The 25,225-nt window shown below is 39.2% G+C and overlaps 1 protein-coding gene across 1 annotated transcript in view; it reads right to left on the bottom strand.

The window, feature by feature from the left end:
* igsf9ba (immunoglobulin superfamily, member 9Ba) overlaps window positions 1–14,327 on the bottom strand; it is an 81,355-nt gene extending 67,028 nt beyond the window's left edge. Inside the window, exon 1 of the mRNA XM_053687253.1 lies at window positions 13,832–14,327. Within this exon, the coding sequence (XP_053543228.1) occupies window positions 13,832–13,895 (64 nt within the window). The 5' untranslated portion in view covers window positions 13,896–14,327. The remainder of the gene's footprint in view (window positions 1–13,831) is intronic.
* Window positions 14,328–25,225: the final 10,898 nt, after the last annotated feature.

The following is a 25,225-nucleotide window of genomic DNA, read 5'->3' as shown; positions in this document are numbered from 1 at the left end:
ACTTCCACTTTTAACTAAGTAAGATTTTGACACAACATCAACAATTAATTATAATTTCTCAGTAATTCCCCACCACTACCTGTGACAGGACATGATCACACACGGCAGTGCTCAACTGTTTTACGCCAAACAAGAGAGCACGGTTGCATCCGAAATCGCATGCTTACCTATTATACTGTAGGCCTATAGTAGGCCAAATACATGCATCTCGGCTACTATATAGTAGGTAAGTACGCGGTTTGGGACGCAGCCCATGGCTTCAAGCTGTCGTCTATTTGCAAGTATAGCATGGCAAATAATTAACCGCACTTGAAGCTTTCGTAACAATTTTAAATAAAAACACCCAAAACTGTATACGGTACCATAACAAAGAAGAACTGTATGTCGATACGTGAAATTCTAGAGGCAACGTCGGACGGCGTGGCGCAGTGACGTAATGACATGTACCGTTAATCGACTCATGTAAACACCTTAATCACAATATTGTCTTATTCAGAATAAGGTCAATAATTAGATTACTGCTGTCCATGTAAATCCTCAAATCCTCTTGATAGTCTACATGTTCGCTCTTTCCCAGCTTCCAACACACCTAGATCAGGTATTCATGTTTCTGTGCTTCTTGACTCTGGATGGTTGTAATTGAAAGACAGCAAATATGTGGACCTTACGAGTGGCTCTAAGGACTGGGATGGGAAACACTGGGAGAGATACATAATATCATCTCAGAAATACTATTGATGGAATTTTTAATGAAGGAGCCCAGGGTACAAAAGCTTGCTTACACACATAATTGTTAGTCCATCGTAGGGCATGACCAACAACCAATACCAATATAAATTTTAAGGAGTGATAATTTAACCATTGTCGAAAATTCGCAATTCTCAAACAAGTAAAATGAAAAAAAAACATTGTGGGCTCCCAAATGGTGCAATTGCCTTAAATTGACAGGGAGGCCAGGAGAGAGTATACTACAAGTATTACTAATTAGTATTAGTATTTGGCACCTCTTGATGTCTGTAGACCATTTTATGAGTCATTAGGAGTGCTTTAACAAAAGTTTCATTGATAACAGTAAGTCAGTAAAACTTATATCAGTCATTTGTATTGGCCAACCAGTATATCTTTTAGGTCTTAGTATATAGTGAGTTAAGAATTCTGAATAATTTTGTTATAATATACACTATATTCAGTGTCTATATATTGAATATAGTAAATGAGCAACCAAATCTTTTTTCTAAAACATACTAATTTGTGACCCTGGTATACTATTGAAGTTCTATCTCCAGTTCAGTATTAACCCATATAGAATCTTATAATACAGGGTGTACCAAACCTCTCCATACATAGGGGATATAAGTCTATATACATATGTTTGTCAGCACGTTGTGCCTTCGTCAGTGGAGGCTAACTTTATATAATACGAATAGCTATTTTCTATCACTCGATGAGTAATTTTCAGGATGTTCACCTACATTAATTACTTGTCAAGTATAAGATCTCAGCATAAGGCAAGGAAGGAGGAGGGTGTGAAAGCGTCTATCAACTGCGATCCTCAGACTTCAAGACAGCATTAGACTTGTAACACTGAGACACATCGGGAATGTGCAATCATGCAGCGAGGTAAGCAGACGTGCACAGAGAACCGCTCGGCTGCCTGGGCCACTGATAGATCTGTATTTAAACACCAGCCTGCCTTTGGTAAAGGTCATTTAACACAAAAAAACTGGCCAGAGTCGGGCCAATGCCGGTAACACATACTGTTGAGAGGCAAGAGAAGGAGGGAGAGATCAAAGCAAATTTGTACCACAAACTCAACACAGGGAGTTTTAGACACTGATTTCAGGAGTTCTATCCTGGAATCTCTACCCTCACCCTCGACCCTCCCTCACTCTCTACCCTCCCTTCACCTTGGAGTCTCACAGTCACTGGAATAATGTCTGTGTCATGATATTGCAGCAGAATACATGCTAGACACAACCAAGTTAAAGTCAGCTACTATTATGGCTGGGCAGTATGACAACATGATACTGATATCATCAATATCATGATATAATAGCACCATGATACACTTTTTCTTATTGTCATTGCTTTTAAAACATTTTTAAATAACTAATTTTGCTCAACATTTTTTTTCTAAACACTGGAAATAAATGTCTGAATTTATAATGGCCTATGATATTTTGGCCTCATACCAAAGGTATTGAAGGTGCTGATTAATGTCCTAAAACAGCAGCTTGTTTCTATAGCAACAGCTAATTCACAATGACTTGTAATATATGTGATTGTTCATCTGATGAGGTTTTCATTAATCAAGAGGAGACATTTATTGAGCATTTTGGAACGAGTCTCCTGTATCAGTGCTTTCTGTAACATGTAACAAGCTGTTTAAGTTGTCCGACATGACAAAGTCTTTAGGATGGAGAACTTTTCTGCCTTCTCAACATGACACGCTGTATTTTTTATTTTTTTTTGTATAAAGAGAGAGGGAGAAAAAAGACTGGTGATAGAATAACTGTTTATACCTTTTAAAATGTAAGTGATAAAGCAGGAAACTAAGTTGTTTCGTGAATGTGTTGTTTTTTTAATACATAAAAAATTGGTCATGTTTTATTTCTTATATATCACCCACCCCGTTTACTGTCTTAATCGCATGAAATTTTTAAGCACACACAGTTCATACCTGAACAGGTGGATATCAGCTCATTTTCTTTGCTTATACTGGCAAGAATCAGTACAATACAGTAGCTGATTTTTTTCGCAATATTTTTACATCAAGGAGGCAAGCCGCAAAAATTCTTTATCTTTATCTAATAGCTTATATTATTTACATATATCACAAAATGTTTTTCCTCCTCTTTTGTACTGATAAATATTTTAAGGATACAGCCACCCCGGCTGCCTCCTGTTCATTTTTGCTTTCAGTTTCTTTGTCATTTTGTTTTTTAGCATATCTCGTTGACATTCTCTGTGTAAAATAAAAGTTAGGAATGTTAGCAATGTGAGAACATCTAATTGCTGACAAGAGCTGGATCAAAGCTTAGGTCTGTAGGTCTCTTTTCCCAACAGACATGGTTCATTGTAGCTGAATCAACTAAACTACAGAAACTTTAGTTAGCCCCAAAGTAAAACCCATGCAACAATAATTCATTTCTGGGAGATCAATTTGAATATCATTCTGCGAAATAGTATTGACTGTATATACAGTCCCCTCCGAAAGTATTGGAACAGCAAGGCCAATTCTTTTGGTTTTGCTATACATTGAAGACATTTGGGCTGCTTATCAAAACATATATGAGTTTTATGAGAATATGAGACAATAAATTAGAATTCCAGCTTCTAATTCCTGGCACCTGTGGCAGCAGACCACCCAATTTTTAGGTGAGCAAAAGTATTGGTAACATCTTTCAGTTGTTGTTTGTTTTTTGTTTTGGGTTTTTTATTTTTTTTTTTGGGGGGGGGGGGGGGGGGTGTCTCCCTTCAGGAGGTTAAATACTACTAAACTGGGTTAAGGACTGGGGATTGACTTGGACAGTCTAAAACCTTCCACTTATTTCAACCTCATGAAGTCCTTTGTTGAGTTGGAAGTGTGTTTTGGGTTGTGCTGTTGTGCTGTTGTGCTGTTGTGCTGCATGATGAAGTTCCTCCCAATTAATTTGGGTGCATTTCTCTGTAAATTGGCAGACAAAATGTTCCCTTAAACTTCTGAATTCATTCTACTGCTCCTATCATGAGTTACATCATCAAAATAAAGATTAGTGAGCCTGTTCCAGAAAGAGCCCAAGCCCCGACACTACCACCACCATGCTTGTCCATTGAGCTCATATGTTTTGGATCATGAGCAGATCCTTTCTGTCCATCACTTTGGTAGGAGTTTAATCTTGGTTCCTGAACTTTTGTGGCTCATCTCTTTATTTCTTTGTGAATTCCAATCTGGCTTCCTGATTCCTGCTGATGATGAATGGCTTGCATCTTGTGGTATGGCCTCTTTATTTCTGCTCTCAAAGTCATCTTCAAAAGATACATTGTGATACCTTCACCCCTGCCTGTGGAGGTATCTGGTGATGTCAATGACTGTTGTTTTGGGGGTTTTCTTCACAGCTCTCGCAATGTTTCTTTCATCAACTGCTGTTGTATTCTTTGGCTGACTTGTTCCATGTCTGGTTGTTAGTACATTAGTGGTTTCTTTCTTTGCAAGGATATTCCAAACTGTTGTATTGGCTATCCCCAATGTATGTGCAATGACTCTGGCTCCAATAGACAGCTCTCTGGCCTTCATGTTGCTTTATCCTTTTTTAACAACAAATGCAGATTTCACAGGTGAAATCCAGGGCTCAAACCAAGAATAGACATTCAGAGCGATATTAATTGTTTAAACAATCAATCTAACAGGGCACACCTGGGTAACAAGAAACAGTTCTCAATCACATTTTCCAATATTTTTTGATCACTTGAAAAATTGGTGGGCTCAAATGAAAAGTATGTTTAACGCATCAAGATGTAAATATCAGGAAATGAAAGCTGAAATTCTGATCTATAATTTTTATTGCTTGTTTGTTTATCTCACAGCCATATGTCTTCACTGTATAGCTAAAGTAAAACAACTGGCTTTGCTGTTCCAATACTTTCAGAGGGGACTGTATTTGGAAAACTGACTGATAAATACAGACACACTTCTTCCTGTGATACAGTGTGTGCATTATCGCCCCACAGTTCAAGGGTCCCTGGTTCAATCCTGAGCTCGAGTTACTGTCTGTGTGGAGTTTCACATGTTCTCACATGTTCTCATATGTCTGCATGGGTTTCCTCCAGGTTCCCTGGTTTCCTCCCACCTCCCTGAAACATGCCACTATGTGGAATAGCTATTCCAAAATGTGTGTGCATGCTGCCCTGTAATGGACTGGTTTCCCCTGGATGCCCATTGTTTATATTAATGTATGCACCTTAAAGCATATTATTCTGTAAGTATTATGAATTTTCTGTTACTACACTGTAACTAATAGAAAAGGTATGTAGTTATAAAAAAGTCTGGGTCTGCCATCGAGTCCAGGCATTTTAATGGTTTAACCTCCGGGGCAACAAACATAATTTTTGTCCAATTAACTGAAACAAATCCAATTATCTGAAAAATTCTGTTGGCATCAAAATGTATCTCCAGAATACTTGTTTTCAGTGAATGGAAGTATTTACGTCTTGCTTCTTTTGGTATGATGATGTAAGTCTGAACCTGATGACAAGTTGTAGGAATTTATGGGGTTAAGTGATTGGAGCTAGAGCATCCTATTATATATCCCTCAGCATTTGTATGATTTACCTAAAACTGAGACAGAGAGACAAAAGAGGTGAGAGAGAAAAGCGGAGAGGTTGAATTTGTCTTGCATTACCTATCACCCATATTTTCATTTAAATTTATACCTACCTAAACCATTAGTAATGTATATTGAAAGGGGCACTTGTGACTACAGCATAAGGCCAAATACCCAAGCAGCCAGAGCCCACATGCTGGCTTACTAACTTTCATATTCAGAAATGAGAGCCTACGCTCCTCAAGAATTCTATTAGTATGCTCACTTTAGAGGTCACGTTTTATTAAACTTGAGCTGAATTGTGTCAAGATTGCATCATAGACATTACAATATCTTCTTCAGCACAGTAACTTCAGTACAGCATGAAAAAAAAGTTAGTAGAGTAGTACAGACACCTCAGGGACACCAGATGGTCACTAAGTCCTTTGAAAACGCAAGACATGGTCATTTTAGCAGGGTCACTGATGTCCATCTGATAGAGTGCACACCGTGCTCTCGTCCCATGAACTCACCCCATCTGGAGCCTGGTGTCCCTGAACTTCCCAATCTGTTTCCAGCCTCAACATGCAGTGTACAGCACAATGCATTTACTAGTCTGTTCCAGGCACTGGTTTGGAAAGAATTTGTCCCGTTTCTAAATTATTGTTATTTGTGTGTGTACCATTGCCACCTCACAGCTCCAGGCTCACTGGTTCAATCCTGCTCTGGGTTCTGGTTATGGTCTATTAGTTCCTCGTGTTCTTCCTCTGTCTGCACTGGATTCCTCCAGGTTCTCCGGATTCCACCCGACTCCCCAAAACATGCTACGCAAAAATGCTCATGGGTATGAATGAGTGTTAGAATATGTGTGTACATGGTGCTCTGTGATGAACTGGCACCTCATCCAGAGTGTGTTCCCAAACTGTGTTCATCATTTCAAGGACAGGCTCTAGATTCACCACCACCCTGACCAGAACAAAGTGATTAGTGATGAAGGAAGGAAGGAAGGAAGGACGGAATGCATTAATGAATTGATGAATTAATTAATTAATGATTTATTGTTACAGCATGATGGTGAAAACTGAATTCTATATATACACTCTCACTGCCTACTTTAGGAACTCCTGCTTATTCCTTCAATTATGCAAATAGCCAATCATGTGGGAGTAGTGAATGTATAAAATCATGCAGATACAGGTCAAGAGATGTTCACATCAAACATGAGAATGAGGAAAAATCATCACCTGGTATTTTTCTTTAACTTTCCAATTTCAGTGAGCCTGCACCCACTGTAGCCTGAGATTCCTGCTCTTAGCTGACAGGAGTGGAACCTAACGTGGACATCTGCAGTTGTATCACAACCACCAAGGTTCGACATGTGGTGCATTCTAAGATGTTTTTCTGATCAGCACGGTTGTAAAAAGTAGTTATTTGAGTTTCTGTAGACTTCCTGTCAGCTTGAACCAGTCTAGCCACTGTCCTCTGACCTTATCGACAAGACATTTCCACCCTCACTCGCTGGATGTTTTTTGGGTTTTGCACCATTCTGTGTAAACGCTACAAACTGTTGTGTGTGAAAATCCCACGAGATCAGCAATTTCTAAAATACTCAAACCAGGCACCATCAAAGGTCATCAAAGCATCACATTTTCCCACATTTTGATGTTTAATGTGAACATTAACTAAAGCTCTTGACCTGTATCTGCATGATTTTATGCATTGCTCATCAGCCAGTCAGTGTATATAGACTATACATAAAAAGCGTCCAGGCAGGATGTGCAGTTTCCTCTCCATAATGCATGTAAAGGCATTTGATTACATTTATACTTAAACCTGAGGACAGCAGAACAAATCCTTCGCAGGAAATGCGGTCTTTAGCAAAACGCAGCAGGGCCTCAACCACTTTCTCTACATTAGATTAATCTATGATAAGCTCTGCACCCAGGACAGCAGATTCCCAAAGCAGCTCACTGAGAGCGTTACCTTTATAACATTACAAGTGCAATGTGGTAAAAAGCACAATAGAGCATGGAAATGTGCTATCCCTACCCCGGTAATACAGTTGTTTCCCTTTATAATGTGTGAAAATGAATATCACACAGTAGGGTTAAACTGATAACACATTCAGATGTGGAGGAGTTTCTACAGAGGTGTGCAGGTCTAGGCTTAGCACACAGACACCGAGTGCAGTTCAGTATCTGTAAGCAGATTGCTGAATATTTAATAAATCTGAAGGAGACAGCACGGGCCACATGGTGACAACTCCAGCTGACGGAGGGCTAAGAGAGACGGAAAGTAAGGTGAGAAAGCAAGAGGATGCAGAGAGAGAGAGAGAGAGAGAGAGAGAGAGCACAGTGGCAGTGTGCCCAAGTCTGTGAAGAGCTAGTGTCTCAGCTCAAGCTTGCGTGCATAGCTATAACTCAAACTCAGACTGTACTGAGAGCTGCAGTAAGCCAGACTGAGTGACATATTTGCAAGTGACCAAATAGGCAGCCTGAGACCACCTAAAAATATTGAACAAACACATTTAACCCTTGTGGTCTGTTCACTAATTCGCAAAGGAAGATTCATTGTCGGCAGTGGAGAGAAATAATAATATTGAAATAACCAACTGTGAATACATCAAATTTTGGGGGGAAATTTTTAAAAAAAGCACAGGGGAAGGGTTATATAATAATATAATTGGGATAGTGTAATAAATTATGTCACAATACACTTTTCTAACATATCATGATATCCATCCATCTATCCATTTTCTGTACCGCTTATCCGACACAGGGTCAATGGGAGCCTGGAGCCTATCCCAGGGGACTCGGGGCATGAGGCGGGGGACAATCCATGGCAGTGCACAATCGCACACACATTCACACACTACAGAAAGTTTAGAGATACCTACAATGCATGTCTTGATTGGAGGAGGAAACCCCTGAAGCACAGGGAGAACATGCAAATTCCGCAGATACAGGGCAGAGGCAGGAATCGAGCCCCCAAACTCAGAGGTCTGAGCCAAACGAGCTAACCACTCTTTATATATATAATATCTTTATATATTTTTATGAGTACATTTCATTCCACATACTGACTGGACACAGCTGATTTGATGTTAAATTTTAGTGCTTAAGCTTCAGAATTGTACAACGATAGTAAAAGGATTGCAAAATCTTTATTTTTAGACTTTCTCCAACAGCAGATGGGTTAAAACTACTAGAAGGGATATCATCCAGATAGATTATAGTTTATCAGCCAGGAAGTACTTGATCCAGATTTATTGGTTTACTGTGCTTGATAATAGGAAATAAAATCTATCCTGAAGGGAAAAAAGAGCTTCAGGAAATGCAGTGTGTGTTACAGTATTACAGTCTTTACAGTTCTCTGTTCCATACCTGTTTTCATGAGAAGAATGTCTTTATAGGATACAGAAACAAATCCGCTGCATTTGTGCTTGATTTACAATCTGATAAATTCTTGGGGGAAAAAATGTTACTGAGAGTTACTGCAGAAAATGAAAAGCCGTCTGCTCTTGTTCTAACAGACCCGTCACCTCAGAAGTCTGCAGGTCAAACATACACGGCATGGCAAACTGGTGGCAAGGAAGTCGCTTTGCCAAGGGTGTGGCATTATCAGCAATCAGATGGCTGTGTGAATACCTCTGCCCTTAGCTGTCCATGAGCCATGTCTCTCCTCATCTTGGTTCATTTATATGTGTTCAGCAAGTCATCTGAATTTAACTACCGGGGCACAAAGAAAATCAATGAACTGAAAAACCTATTAGCATTAGACTTGAAGACAGCTTTATCCTAGTCAGGGCTATGGTGGATCCAGAGTCTATCCCAGGAACCCTGGGTGTGAGGCAGGAATACACTCTGGAAGTGATGCCAGTCCATCACAGGGTGCGATAAACACATATTCACACATTAGGGAAGTCGAGCATAGCCAATCCACCTACTAGAATGGTTTGGGAGAGGAAAACCTATGAAGCCCATGTAAACACAGGGAGAACATGTGAAACATAGCACAGACAGTCAACCCGAGCTCAAGACTGAAGACCGTGCCACCATGCTAAATTTTTTTTACCTTTATGTGCAAACAAAGGCTTCTACAGGTATGACGTGACATGTGACTCACTGTAACAAGTATCTGACTTTTCTGCGATTCAAATGACTGAACTCTTTTGTTGAGTATAAAATGACTAAACGCCTTGCTTTTGAAGAGCTTTTTTAAACGCTGTAGCAGTGTTTTGTTTGCAAATATATATGCCATGACACACATTGTGAAAATGTCTTATTAACTGTGAAAAAGTCTTCAAATATTATTCCATCATATAGACCATACCAAGGTCCTAGGGTTAGCTTTTCATTGAGGTTCAATTCACTAATATCTCAGGAACATTTTGGTATTATGGTGCTATTTTAGACCCAGGTTTTGGTGGGCAATCTGTTATGGAAACCAGCATATGATATTCATTTTCAGGTTTAATGTCATGCCCTATTTTCCCATAATATCCTCCTTAAAGATGGTGCTTAGAGACCAACTTGAACACAAATCCTCAATGTATCAATGCAAAGAATAAACCTTTCTGAGAAGTGAGGCATTACAGTACTAGTGATCAGTTGCTGGGAATGTATTTTTAAAACTCATGCGTGTATGATTTTACATCTCTAGAGTACATTACCTCCTTAGGTAGTAGGAAATGCAGTTCATTTATGCAGTTCATTTAAGCATTTATGTTTTTTTCTGGAATGTATCGGTAATGTTCTCTTTCAATATGCATGGTTAGATAATGCCTACGTACATTATTCATATTATCATTTGTTTATTCATTCATTCATTCATTCATCTTCAGTAATTTCATTATCCTGGTTCGGGCTGCAGTGGAACACTGGATGCAAGACAGGAATACACCCCGGATGGGACACCAGTTCATCACAGGTCACCAAAACACATTACCACCTCATTCACACCTAGGGGCAATTTTGTGCAGCCATGTTTTTGGGAGGTGGGAGGAAACCGGAGAACCCAGAGGAAGCCCATACAGAGACAGGAAGAACATTTGAAACAGCACAGAGACTAACATAAGCTCAGGATCGAACCATGGACCCTGGAGCTTTGAGGTGGCAACGCTTCCTCTTATTTTCACATCTTTAAAATGTTATGGTTTATGATTGGATGAACGTCCTCCTTCCATTCTTCAGACAATTTGATATCATTAAAATTCATAGATATTTTAACAAAAAAGCCATTATACATTCACGGTAGAAACTGTAAAGATTTTACCATAACCATTCAAAGAACAAAACTGTAATTACAAATTATTGAATGTTGTTAATGAATGCTTTTAAACCATTTATAGGTATGTTTAATGTTATTGGATTATCCACAAAACTAGTTCCTGTTCTCACTCATGTTACAGCAGCTATAAACAGTCATTCTCTCACCAGCCGCTCTTCTTTTCTCTCTTTTGAAATTAACAATATGAAAAACAGAGCATGTCATTTTACCGAGAAGCCAAAATCGTGAAAACCCTTTCATCTCTAAAGACTCTTTTCAGTAAAGGTTACATTAACAGAAATCCTCCCCAAATAATCAGTTATATTTTTTCTTTGATAAATAATAACAATCTGTTTATCATTGTTCTTAGCTTATGCGCATGTGTGCCATAGGGATGGGAAATACAGACAAAACTACATCACAATATTTCACGGTATTTTTGTTTGCGGTAACGATATAAATGGCGATAAGAAAATAGTAACGTCCAGCACTATCTTTTTGACCACAAGTCACATCAGCATACGGTCTCGAGAGCCGTGCAAACACAGACATTGATCCGAAAAAGTAAAACTTAATCCTGACCATCGTCAAATGCTAAACTACATCAATTAAGCAGAATAAAAAAAGAACATGAATTTTATTCGCAAATTCAAATTCCAGTAAAATGCAAACACCAACACTCGCAGGATTCATAATCTAGCCTCCACCTTCTGCCATGATTGTTCCTGCTTTATGTTTGAGATCCCCACGTTGTGGAGCGTAAACACGTCATCAACTATATCGACGATTTTGCGGGATGATAAATTCTTATCATGGGGAGGAATTGTACCGGTATATCATGGATGATACGACATGGCACAACCCTAATGTGCTATTCAAGTCCCTGTGAACTAGTGTTGTGTCGTTCATGAACGATTCGTTCATTTTGAACAAATCTTTAATATGATTCGGGAACAACGAGTTGTCTCAGAGAGTGATTCGTTCATTTTGTCTTGACTGCGCATGCGCTGCAACACCCCATAGGTTCTATACAGGAAACAGAAATGATTAGTTCATCTCTCAAGTCTTTGGATTCGAGTCACTCGTTCATCATCACAGCCCCACTGCATTCAGCCTATGGAGCAGTCACGAGATGAACAAACGGCTCGAACCCAAAGACTCAAGAGATGAACTAATCATTTCTGTTTCTTAGGAACAGACGTGACAAATGTGATTTGACAAAAGAACGACTCGGGAGGTAATGTAAACTAACAGACTGCATAGCCTGAAGACCCAGCTAACCTATTAATGAATAATTTCTGTTTCTCATAATTCAGCCTTGGCTGCATTAGCCTATAGATTATTTTTTATTCCAAATGTGATCAAGGTTTGTGTAAAGTACTAGATGTGCTGGGGAATTTAACATGTAACATTTTTATTATATTCTGCTGAAATGAAGGAAATGACGGATTCAAATTCAAAGATCCAAGTCAGTAAAATGATCCGAACTTCCCATGCCACTGTGAACTAGCTGTTACTATAGAAACCATGTAACGGAATGAGCGCATTAATATAAACATCTGCACCTAATTTACAGCCGGGACTACTTTCAGAGCTGCTGTTAGAGAAGAATAACCAACGCCTTCTGACCAATCATACTGAAGAATTCAACAACGCGGTGCTATAAGCGTGTATGCAAGTTTAATGCTGTGCAATTCCTACGTACAGATTATGACATCACATACGGATAAATGGAGTAAATGTTCAGACTGCTTTAGTTGTACCTGCAGTGTGTAGCCCCGCCCACAGGCGCGCCGAACTGTCCCGCGCTCTTTCCTGCAGCTCACATCTTTCCATTTTTATACATTTTAAGCAGTAAATCAACATTTCCCGTGCCTATTCTGGTCTACTCTGGCTCTGAGATGACCTTGCCTATTGCACTGTGTGACCAGTGGAGTCCTTGTCAGTTTCTGATTCACACTGCTCACTCGCTTCAAAGCCTGCCTTCAAAGCCGCATTGTGCCACACCACCAACAAGCCAATTAGTGCTTATAATGATCACTGATTCGCATGGCTTTATTTCTTTATTTTCATTCAGACGCTTGAGAAGACCCGGACTGGGAATGCAGCCTGCATTTTAGAGCATCACCCGCGCGCATACTCGCGTGCCTTTTTAACGTCAATATCAATACAGTGTAAATCTAAAGGCCTAAAAATAGACGATATGCATTGTTATAATAATAATTTTTAAAAAAAGAAAAAAAAAAGAAAGAAAGAAAGAAAGAAAGAAAGAAAGAAAAAGAAAACTGCACCGACGCAGTAGGTTGCATGTGAGGATAGTGAAAATGATCGAGTACAAACTGACTTCCACGCCATGCATGCAGACTAATTGTATGGACTCCAGATGCACGCGCGTGGTCCTAATTAGCGCGAGGGAGCGACCCCTCCTCCTTATTTAACGCAAGGTTAAATAAGTCCAAGGGTCTGCAAGCTGTGGTCAAACGTAAAGCAATTAAAAAAAAAAACACGAATAATAATAATAATAATAATAATAATAATAATAATAATAATAATAATAATAATACAGTGGAGGCCTATGATTTGGTAGTGCAACCAAAACAGAGTAGCTATTGAATGCAGCATGGCGCCTGCAAAAGAATACGCGATTGAACTGATTTATAATGCAAATAACTGCAGATAGAATAGACTACACCATGCAAAATGCCGAGAATAAATCCGAGCATAACAATCACACGTCCCCAGTCTGTTCTCCTGCCCAAATGCCATGCACAGACTGGAAATCATAGTGTCTCCTGAATGCTAGGAATAATGCATTTCGTCTGCGCTCGGTTATTCTAATGTATCTATCTCATCCCCATGCCACATATGCAGTATAGTCATTTAAAACACGTTTGGATCTTAAATGGCACGTGAAATGCGCGTCGTTTGTATACAGATGAGAGGTGATGGGGTTGGAGGCGATGCTACACGCCTTGTGTCTGGGCGCTGCTCACGGCCTCACACAAGGCAGAAGACCTCAGGATCAGGCGCAGGATCAATCAGGATGAATGGCTTTAGGACTTTGCACTCGTACGCAAGTTAATGCAGGGGATATGTGCATTGTGCATGGATAATAAATAAATAAATACATAAATAAAACAAATGCAAACACCTCTTCATGTTTTCCTGCTACCTCAACCTGGACTAATCCAAAACGCAAATAATGATGCTGATGAATGCTGTGTTTGTTTGTTTGTTTGTCTGTTTTAATGAGAAATATATAATGCTGCTCTTCCACTCACCTTGAGCTGTCGTTCCCCGGGTGCTGAAAACGCTTGCTATCAAAGTGGCCACATACCAAATCATAGTACTGTCGCCGACCAGAAATAACAGCTCAGTGTGGCCCTTTCAATATTTTGCACATAGTCGATTTCCGCGCACCGCACCGTTTTCCCGTTATTCATATCATATTCCCGTCCTCTCTCTCTCTTTCTCTTTCTCTCTTTCCGGCGTCTCCCTTCATTCTTGCCCCTGCCCGCCTTTCTTATGGCATCCTCATCATCATCATCATCATCATCATCATCCTCTTCCTCATCCTCCCCCCGGACACCTGCACCAACACACTCGTGGAAGACGGAGACGCTTCTCAAGCGCGACGCGAAACCCAGTGCGGGAATTCAGCCCCCGGCCCCGCCCACGCCGCGCGCTCATTCGCTGCGACCGCAACACTGGAGAGGGAAATGCAGAGAGGAAGTTCCAAACGCTTGATCGTCACGTGATTCATGTAGATTTCAGAGAGCTCCAGGAAGTTTGTTTGTTTGTTTGTTTGTTATTTTGTTTTTGTTTTGTTTTGTTTTGTTTGCGGCCAATTTGAGTTTAGAGAGACTGAACTGTGATTTTTTTTCTTTGGTAATTAGTAGCCAATGAATGCATTGATTTAAAATCTTTATATAGGCTATAACACACCGACATGTGTATGTATTATGTATATATAGGTGCATCTCAGAAAAAAAATAATAATAATGTGGGAAAGTTATTTTTTTCTGTAATTTAATTCAAAAAGTGGAACTTTCATATATCCTAGATTCACTACACATAGAGTGAAATATTTCAAGCCTTTTTTGTTTTTTTAATCTTGATGATTACGGCTTACAGCTCATGGAAATAAAAAATCCATTATCTTAAAATATTAGAATAAAGAATTTATAATACAGAAATGTCGACCTGAGAAGATCTCTAATCAGCAAGTTAACTCAAAACACCTGCAAAGGTTTCCTGAGCCTTTAATCTCTCCGACTGGTTCAGTACGCAACCACAATCACGGGGAAGATGAAAGTAAATGTTGCATTTCATTTGGAAATCAAGGTCCCAGAGTCTGGAGAAAGAGTGGAGGGACACAGAATGCAAGCTGCTTGAAGTCCAGTGTGAAGTTTCCACAGTAAATGATGATTTGGGGTGCCATGTCACCTGCAGGTGTCAATACACTGCTGATTTCCTTTTCCAGCAGGACTCTGCACCTGTCCACAGTGCCAAAACTACTAGTAACTGGTTTGCTGACCCTGGTATTATTGTGCTCGATTGGCCAGCCGACTCGACTGACCTGAACCCCACAGAGAATCTATGAGAGACACCAGATCCAACAATACACATGAGCTGAAGGCCGCTATCAAAGCAACCTGGGCTTCCAGAACACCTCAGCAATGCCACAGGCTGATCGCCTCCATGCCACACTGCATTGATACAGTAATTTGTGTAAAAGGATTAAAGCCATGACCAAGTACTGAGTGCAGAAATGAACATACATTTCAGAAAGTCAACATTTCTGTATAATAAATTCTTTATTCTAATATTTTGAGATACCGCATTTTTGATTTCCATGAGCTGTAAGCCATAATCATCAAGATTAAAACTTAAAAAGGCTTGAAATATTTCACTTTATGTGTAATGAATCTAGAATATATGAAAGTTCAACTTTTTAAATTAAATTACGAGAAAAAAATTACTTTTCCACAATATTCACATTTTTTAGATGCATCTATATAATTACATCAATGTTGCTTTAAAAAATAACAAAATTCGCTATATTTGAGGCTTAGTGTGGCCAATTAGCGTTACCTGCCTTGTTAACATACCATGGTTAAAGACCGTGTCACTATTGTTTTGAATTTAAAAAAAATTATGTTCTTAAACTTCTAAGTTAGTCAAGCGCAATCACTAATATCGACTTTCAGATAGGACAAAAGACATGTGACTATCAGTGATTGTCAGCTCTCTGCAGAATGGGTCAATGGACCAGCAGCAGCAGCAGCATGATGTTAAGTCTGTTGCATTAGAAAATCCACTGCAAATACGTGGAATGTAAAGTGAAATTAAATGAATCCTAATGATTACAACATTTATGTTTAGTGGTTAGCACATTCGCTTCACACCACCAGGGTTGGGGGTTCGATTCCCACTGCTTCCCTGTGTGTGTGGAGTCTCTCCCCGTGCTGTGGGTTTCCTCCGGGTACTCCGGTTTCCTCCCTCAGTCCAAAGACATGCAGGGTAGGCTGATTGGCATGTCCAAATTGTCCATGGTGTATGAATGGGTGTGTAATGTGTATGTGATTGGACTGGCATCCCGTCCAGGGTGTACCCTGCCTTGTGCCCGATGCTCCCTGGGATAGGCTCTAGGTTCCCCATGACACTGAAGGATAAGTGGTATAGAAGATAGATGGATGGATGTAAGGATGGTCACATGCTCATCCACATATACTCATATACTTTTTTGTATTCTGACTTTTGCTATGCATTTATTTATATCAATGGATTTATAAAGAAATTTCTAATAAACTGAAAAGCATGTCTAGCATTTTGCCTGTGTCCTTTCCTCCATGTTGTCCTTGTATAGTGTCCACCATGGTTTGCTGTGCTGCATGGGGATGCTCCAGAGAATGGAGTATGAATGTTGGGTTTCCCCACTGACACGCAGAAGAGAAAAAAATGGTTGACTTAAACCAGCAGGACCAATATAAATATAACAAAACATTACAACACCAAAGAAATTTGTGAGGTAATCATACTTAAGTATATTTGCATGTTTTCCACAAAGACCACACCACGGGGGAGTTTATTAAAAATAAGTATGGCGAAAGACTTGCAAAAGCTAGGGAGCTTAGACTCATGGTGATGGTGCTGTCTCATTGCAGAGAGTCTTCAGGCCATGGTCTTATGTTCTTAGTTGTCTTTTAACTATGTATAAAGTCTCCCCTATTACTGTGCATTTAACCACTGTGGGATATGTACAGTATGTGGGTAGACAATAAGGAGGTGTAAGTGGGAAGTAAACTCAAGTCACTCTGAAGGCACATTTTGAGGCAGACCAGTTTGTCAGGACCAAAACGTACAAGGGGGTGCTTTTCACTTCTTATTTGTGCCTCCTCGTTTTCTTTCTTTGCTTCCTTTCCTTGCATCTTAGCTCCACCCCCTTAGAATACACGGGAAGGATGCAAGAATGAGATGCAAAAAGAGAAGAATCGAAGCAGGTCAATTGGAATATCCTCGCTTTCTAAAAATGTCACTTCAAAGTGACGTCAATTAACGATGGCTGTTCTCAGCTGGATGACCTCACAGCGCTTCAGGGATCTGCCGTTATGTTGTTGTAGCATGGTTAATAACAACATTCTTAATAAAGCAAAATGCACTGATAGTATGTGAAAGTACAAGAAACACTTCTGTGTAGGAAACACCCGTGTATCCTCGCTCTTAGCTCCTCTGGAAGCTTCCTCACTACTCGTTCCTCACTTCCTCACAGTGCAATTAGAGAACTGATATGTCCTTCAAGATGGCTGACTTCGATCGATTTCTGGGTCATGGGCTGGCGGACAGAGGAGCAAGGAAACAAGGAAGCAACAGTTTGAGTATTGAGAAGCACCCCAGATGCTATTCCCACAATCTTTGTGCAGAGTCCTGTGGTCAAAAAGAGGAGGGCTCCTGCACCACGATGTACCCCTGGACTTATGAACATAGAGCACATTGCTGCTGATGTGTTACAGCTGTAGTGTTACAGTTGACACAGGTATAATATGTATGAACTTTCTTACTAATTGTAATTATATTTTTATTTCAAAATTAGGAGTACCATGTCTTCTGCCTAGATTAGTTTCAAAGACTGAAGGGATGAGGACACTGAGAGAAATATCAATAGGATGCATCGTAAAAAATAATAGCTCTTTTCCTACAATAAGGCACTTTATTCTTTATTACACGTGTAATAAGGAATAAAATGGATATCCTCATTTTACCACTTCCACCCACCACCATCACATGCCCCAATGTTATATTTAACTAATATTTACCCCCAACCCCGCAAAAAAAAAAAAAAAAAAAAAAAAAAAAACACATTTAGAAGCTTTTTCCTCTAATTCCACAACCATGGATGAAACTACATTAAGAGAACAAATTTTACAATTAATTTAATAGGCTGTTCGTGGTTTGTTATGTTGCTAACTTCCAGTAGCCTAATCTGTTATCTGATAACATCCCCTAAACCTACTAATTCAATGAGGAATAACTGAGTAGCATGCTTTAATGTACAAGTTAATTTGATTCAAATATGCTGAGAATATGTGATCTTATTCTTTAAATGTCTTACCTTTTAAAAGTGCATCAAAAACGGTCTGTTCAGCTGCAACACTTCTGCGCTGCTTTATTTGGTGCTAACTTCTGGGAACTATTAATGGTCCATTGGAGTGAACAGGGGCACACGGTGGTTTAGTGGTTAGCACATTTGTCTCAAAAAGCCAGGGTTGGGGGTTCATTTCCTGCTGCTGCCCTGAGTGTTCGGAGTTTGCATGTTCGCCCTGTGCTACAGGGGTTTCCTCCAGGTACCCTGGTTTCTTCCCCAAGGAAGACATGCAAAGTAGGCTGACTGGCATGTCAAAAGTGTCCATAGTATATCAATGGGTGTGTGAATGTATGTAATGGAGTGGTACCCTGTCCAGGGTGTACCCTGCCTTGTGCCCGATGCTCCCTAAGATAGGTTCCAGGTTATCCGCAACCCTGAGGGATAAGTGGTATAGAAGATACCTTTCTCTCAAGGGCTCTGGGGAAATGCAGCAGCAGACCACGCCCCTGTTACCTTTTTATTGGCTGAAGTGGTGAGGAGTCGGGGACTATATTGGTTAATTGCGTGCGTACTACACAACAAGGTTACTCAAAGTGAGTTGGAGCATGCTGGTGTATTATAGTGTGGTGTGGTGCGGTACAGCCGCAGTATCATGCGCACTGATGAGCCGTCATCCATCCAAAGCTCATTACAGTACTTTTCCGCTTCTCAGCTCTGGTTGGAGGATCCTGTCGCTGTAAATTAAGTTGACATAGCTATCACTGCAAGGAGAAAATCTCACTTGCTTACATTGTATGTGATAATGAATTTGTATCGTCACCAGCTTTCTAACTTTAAGCATATAAAATATCCCTGCTGAAAAAAACAAAACAATAGAAACCATCACAGAAATTCTAATGGTTTCCACTACAAATAACCATCGCTTAACCATCAGATAACCATTTAAATCATTACCATCACTGGTCCTTAATGGTATCCACTAGACATAACATTCCACCCATAGAAGGCAACAAATTGCAAGTAAAGACCCACAGGGACCATTACAGTTTCCATTAAAACCAATACAATTTCCATTATAACCATTAAACCCATTACAACTCTATGAGGGTTTCTAGTGTTTGTTTGTTTTTGTTTTTTATAGCTTGACAATGTTTTGTGGGGATATATTTTCATAAAGACTTCTAATAAAATTGAGCCATGCTTATATTTGCATAGACCACAACCTAAAGTTTAGATCAGACCGAATAAAAAAATAAACCTTGAGATTTAATATATACATATAAATTCTTTATAGTTATATCCAAGCTAGTGGAGATTATATCATGAAGTAAAACACACATAGCTGCATGGATTCATGCTGTTTAGTAATACAATTTTCACCAAAAATGCACCATACATCCCAGAGGAAACCCCAGAAGCACGCGGAGAACATGCAAACTCCGCGCACACAGGGCAGGGGCTGGATTAAGCCCCCAACTCTGGAGATGCAAGACAAACATGCTAACCACTATGGGGAGAACATTCAACACAGCAGTAACCAAGCTTAGTTTCAAACCAGGGACCCAGAAGCTGTGAGACGGCAACATTACCCACTGCACCAACACAAATACACAGTTGTTGCTAATTATCTAGTTAATAATGAATTATCTAATACAATAATCCAAAGGTAGGCCTACAAATCAAATAAAGAAGTGTGAGAAGGGACAGTGTTAAACTGGAAAGAAATAAAATGACCTGTATATAGTAGGCAAAGACATTAACCCACTGGTAAGAATTTTGCAGAATGGATTTTTGCACATTTTAAATACCACTTATTCTACACAGGGTTGTGGGGAGCCTGGAGCCTATCCTAATCAGCCTACAACACATGTATTTGGACTGGGGGAGGAACATGGAAGCTCCGTGCACACAGGGCAGAGGTGGGATTCAAACCCCCAACCCCGAAGATGTGAGGCAATAAGTTAACCACTATCCACCGGGATTTTTGAACAAAGAATACAAATTCCTTTTATGTACTCCTTCTTCATGAACAGGGAAAACAACAGGCAAAGTAAAATAAGTAGTAAAATGAGGTTTTTGTCTGTTTGGACAAACGGTTTGATTTAACTTAATTCCTACTATTCTTAGATTTTGATACTTTGCAATTCTTCTTCTGGCACTTCTGATGCTACAGTCCCCTCCACCGAGTCTCAAGCCTGAGTGAAGTGTTATTCCCGGACAGTGTTGTGCTCTGCATTGTGTTAATCCCACAGAGATGCCGAAGAGTCACATAAGGAACCACTTATCAAAGATAATAATAAAACATAATGGACAGCGATAAACTGCACTCGGTGACACTTTTATTCAGAAGGGAATTCACAGCTCTGCACAGTGTCATCTGCATATCACATTAATCATTCTTAATTAGACATGATTCGTCCACAGTGCAGTTTCACAAATCGGAGAGGTTTGTACAAATCACATAGTGTCATTATTATACAACACATGCATGTTCTATATAATAATGTCACCTACTTTCTGCATTTAGGAGGATCATTTAGAAATTCTCTTCAAGTGGATGTTTTCTGGACAGCACCACTGCGGCGGAGTACAGTAAAATAGGAGTCAAGTACAAATCAGGTTTGATTTAGGTTTGGTGCAACAACTATGTGTTATACTCAGTGACACTGCACCAAAGCCAGTTAGTATGTGGTATGTAAACCTGCCCACCTTTATATTCCAACAAACACACCTGGGATATAAACAGGCAATCATGCTGTCCTGATAATTAACTCTAACAAACACACTCATACACATGCATGTTAACTAGAGCAGCTGTCTTCAAAATATACTATGATCCAGTCTTTTGGGTTTGGAATGATATTCCATGGACATTTAGTCCAGTTGCTTTAGGAAAACAAATGTATGCCAGTTAGACAGTTCAAGTTTTGGGTGTTATAATATTCCAATTGTCAACAGACAAAATTTGTGTTATTTGTGGAATTTATTTATGGACTGTACCCTTAATTATTCATTTTCCTCTCCACAAGTTGGAGCACTTAACACATTTATGCTGTTTGGATAAAAAAGACCAGTTTAATGAATTTATTTAGCCTGGTCAGGGTTGGGGTGGAATTGGGGTGAGTTCCTGGAACTGTTAGCACATGCGCAAATAAATTTATGAAAAGTTAATTTGGTAGAAATGAACACAAATTGTTCTCTGAAATGCTTTTGTAGGGTGACCATATGTCCTTTTTTCCTGGACATGTCCTCTTTTTTGGACCTTTAAAAAGCATCTGGCTGGGATTTCTATCTTTGAGAAAATATCTGTGATTCAGCTTTAGTGTCATTATGATGTGCTTATGGTCTAATACTGCATCATGTGTGCGCATGTTTGCATTTCTTTAACCCCTCGGTGTAATCCTCGCCTTTTCGGACACCAATTGGTCGATTATAAAAGGCTTGTAGCAGCTATTCGCCAGATTCCTGCTTCTCAACCATTAGCCTACTCTCTGTGAACACGCGAAGGTGTACAATTTTAAAGGAAAAAATATGTAATTTTGAATTTGATAGCCACAACACATCTCAAAAAAGTTAGGACGGGGCAACAAAAGAAACATCTGGAAAATGAGTGTAACTAATTAAGTTAATTGGCAACAGGTCAGTAACATGATTGGGTATAAAAAGAGTATCTTAGAGAGGCAGAGTCTCTCAGAAGTAAATATGGGATGGGATTTGTCGCTCTAAAACCTGTATATACCTTTCAGCATTGATGGTGCCTTTCCAGATGTGCAAGCATATAGTCATGTATAAACATAACTGATCACATCTCAGTCAAAACTATATGTGTATTGCATCTGCCATATACAGGCTTGGGGAGTAACAGAATACGTGTAATGGTGTTACGTAACCAGGGTACAAAAAAGGTGTAACTGAAATCCGTTACAGTTACATCAAAAAACTAAGTAATCAGATTACTGGTACATTTTGTAAAAAAAAAAAAAATAAATAAAAAAATTAAATAAAAAAAATAATAAACAAGGGAATACTATCAGGGTGACTTTTATTTATTTTTTTTCATTTAAAACCAAAGAAATTAATCTTTTGACATAATACAATATAGACCACTGCTTGATTATAGTTCTGGTTCTCTCTTGCCAGTTGTGACTTACATGAGCACCATAATGTCTACTAGGGCAGCTTGAGATATTTCACTGTAAGCAATTGTAAAAGATTGTAATTCCAGCCATCTGCTGTCCCAAACACAAAACCAGACATCAGATACTATGCTAAAATGTGATATGGAGTCTTTAAAGTATTTGAATTATTGATTGAAATATTACCAATATTAAGAAGCATGTGTGGATTAAGCAATGAAATATGTATATCAGAAGTTATAACAGGATAATCATGTAGTTGTCTAGCAAATCTCAAGTGCACAGATGTCCACCATTTTTGCCAAAATATGCTGGGGTTGTCCTTTTGTCCTTCTCCCGCCTGTAAAAGCTTAGATGAAAGTAAACATCCAGCATTCTAATTCTGGTGCTTTTGAAGCTCAAGTCCTTGGCACTTTCCTCTTCTCAGTAGGAATACAGAGCTGCAAAATGATGCCAGGGAAAAACTATAACTAAATAAATAATAAAAAATTTTAAAAAAGAAAGTGTTTTTGGACATATTACAGATGAAACCATCTGTAAACATTTAAACATGAGCTTGATTCACAGTCCAATGTGTACCTAAACTGTGAGGATACATGAGAACAGAAAGCATTTGGATATTAATAGGAGGGCTTTACTTCCCAAGAATCTTGGTCAGATTTCACAGCATGAGACCAGATTATAGGCAGACACAGTGTCATCACAGGCAAGTCCAAAACATGCACAAACTAGGTCAAAATCAGAAAAATACTAGAACTAAGAGTACACGGGTCTTATGTGATAAAGTTTATGCTGGGAAAACAATGAAATACATGACTTGATATGAAATGCAAAGGAAACACACAGAAAACTGCACAGGCAATGTAAACCGATAATGCAAACGAATGAGTACAACCTCAATTCCAAAAAAGTTGGGACTCTGTGTAAAATGTAAATAAAAACAGAATGCAATGTTTTGCAAATTTTATAAACCCATATGTTATTCACAATAGAACATAGAACATAGTTTAAAGTGAGTAAATGTACCATTTTAAGAAAAAAATAAGGTAATCTTGAATTTGATGGATGCAACACGTCTCCAAAAAGTTGGGACGGGGCAACAAAAGAAACAGCGGGAAAATGTTTGGAAATAATTTGGTTAATTGGCAACACCAAGTAACGTGATTGGGTATAAAAAGAGTATCTTAGAGAGGCAGAGTCTCTCAGAAGTAAAGATGGGATGAAATCTGGATTGAAGCATGTGTTGCTCTAAAACCTGTATATTTAAACTTCAAAGTACTTAAAAGGTGACAAAGAGATGTCAAATCCTACTTTAGGTTTTTATGGACATTGTCATACTTTTGTTCTTTAATGCATTTAAATCCATTTAAACAGGTCAGCCTGCTGTTCACAGATGACTTGCTACTACTGCACTCTAAAAGGGCTCCATCAGTTGAGCCTAAGAGAAAATCCCTTGTTACCAGGCAACCAAACACACCATGAAACATGGTGAAGGAAAAGTGTACCAATTGCCTGCTGAAACAGTGGTATGATGGAACAAACCTGATAGTACAACAAATTGACATTAGTTGCAACTGAGAGGCAAATGCAAGATGCTCGAGCAAAAGGGACTGGGAAAGGCAATAAATCTTGGGCAGGACAAATATTATAAACATCTCAGTGGGATTATTATCGGCCACAATGTGTACCTAATTCTTAATGACACCCAAAACAACCCCTACTGAAAGAGACAGGGAGAAGAATGCCCAAATATCCATAATTAAATCTCTAATCCACTTCAACCTGTAATGATGCATCTCATAATGGGCCAGCTGTGTTAATAAGACTTTCCAGCAATATTCACAATCCTAGAATCATGGAGCAAGCAGTTACTGTGGCCGCATTATCATCATTTCAACAGTATGGCCTGGTGTACAAAACTGAGGATCAGTTAGTTATTTTCCATTATAGCAGCACTTCTCCATTTATTACTTTGACTTGCAAAAGATAATCCATGCCCCCCAACCCCCCTAACACACACACAATCTGGTTGCTGTGGTTTCATGATTACATTGCGTTGTAATGACAAGATGTGATCATGTACTCATGTTTAAAAGTCACTAATATATTTTTAACCAAGAGCAGGAGGACGTCCCTCCTATAAGGGCAAGACAAAAAATTTTCAGGGAGGCTGCCAAGAGACATACGGCAACATTAATTAAGCTGAAGGTATATCTGGTACTGTAAGTACTGGTCACTCCCTGCATGGGACAACACTCTCTTGTGTTCTTCACATGTCTGGGCTATGTTTTAGAGTTCTTCACATGTCTGGGCTAGTTTTGTCACAAAAAAAGAAGATGTAAAAACAACATCCAGGTATGCCTAAATCATGTCAGAAATTGTGCTATAGTCTGATGAGACCAAAATAGAGCCTTTTTGAATAATTCTAAAAGATATGTTTGGCTTATCACTCAAAGATTCCCATACCCATGATGAATCATGGTGGTGGCAGCATCATGCTCTATAATTGCTACTCTTCAGCTGGCACTGGAGCTCTAGTAAAGACAGAGGATCACTTCAAATACTAATCTATTTTGACACAAAACCTGCAGGTGTCTGTTAGACGGCTGAATATGAAGAAAAATTTAATCTTTTAGCACAATAAAACCCAAAGCACAAATCCAAGTCAACAAAGGAATGGCTTCAGAAGACATTTTGCAATAGCCCAGTCAGAGCCCAGATCTAAATCCTATTGAAGACCTGTGGGATGACTTGAAGAGGGCTGTGCACAGAAGATCGCCTCGCAATTTGATCAATCTGGAGCATTTCTACAAGGAATGGTGGAATAAAATTGCCAAATCAATATGTGTTATGTAGATTCTTACACAAAAAGACTGAGTGCGTATTACAAACAAAAGGTGTTTTAAAAAAATAAACCTTATTTAGGGTAAAGGGTAAATGTTTCCCCCTAAACA

Source organism: Ictalurus punctatus, chromosome 17 (assembly GCF_001660625.3).
Source record: "Ictalurus punctatus breed USDA103 chromosome 17, Coco_2.0, whole genome shotgun sequence".
In the NCBI taxonomy this organism is placed as follows: domain Eukaryota; kingdom Metazoa; phylum Chordata; class Actinopteri; order Siluriformes; family Ictaluridae; genus Ictalurus; species Ictalurus punctatus.
The sequence above is the reverse complement of the archived record's forward strand: the minus strand, read 5'-3'. Positions and strand labels throughout refer to the sequence as shown.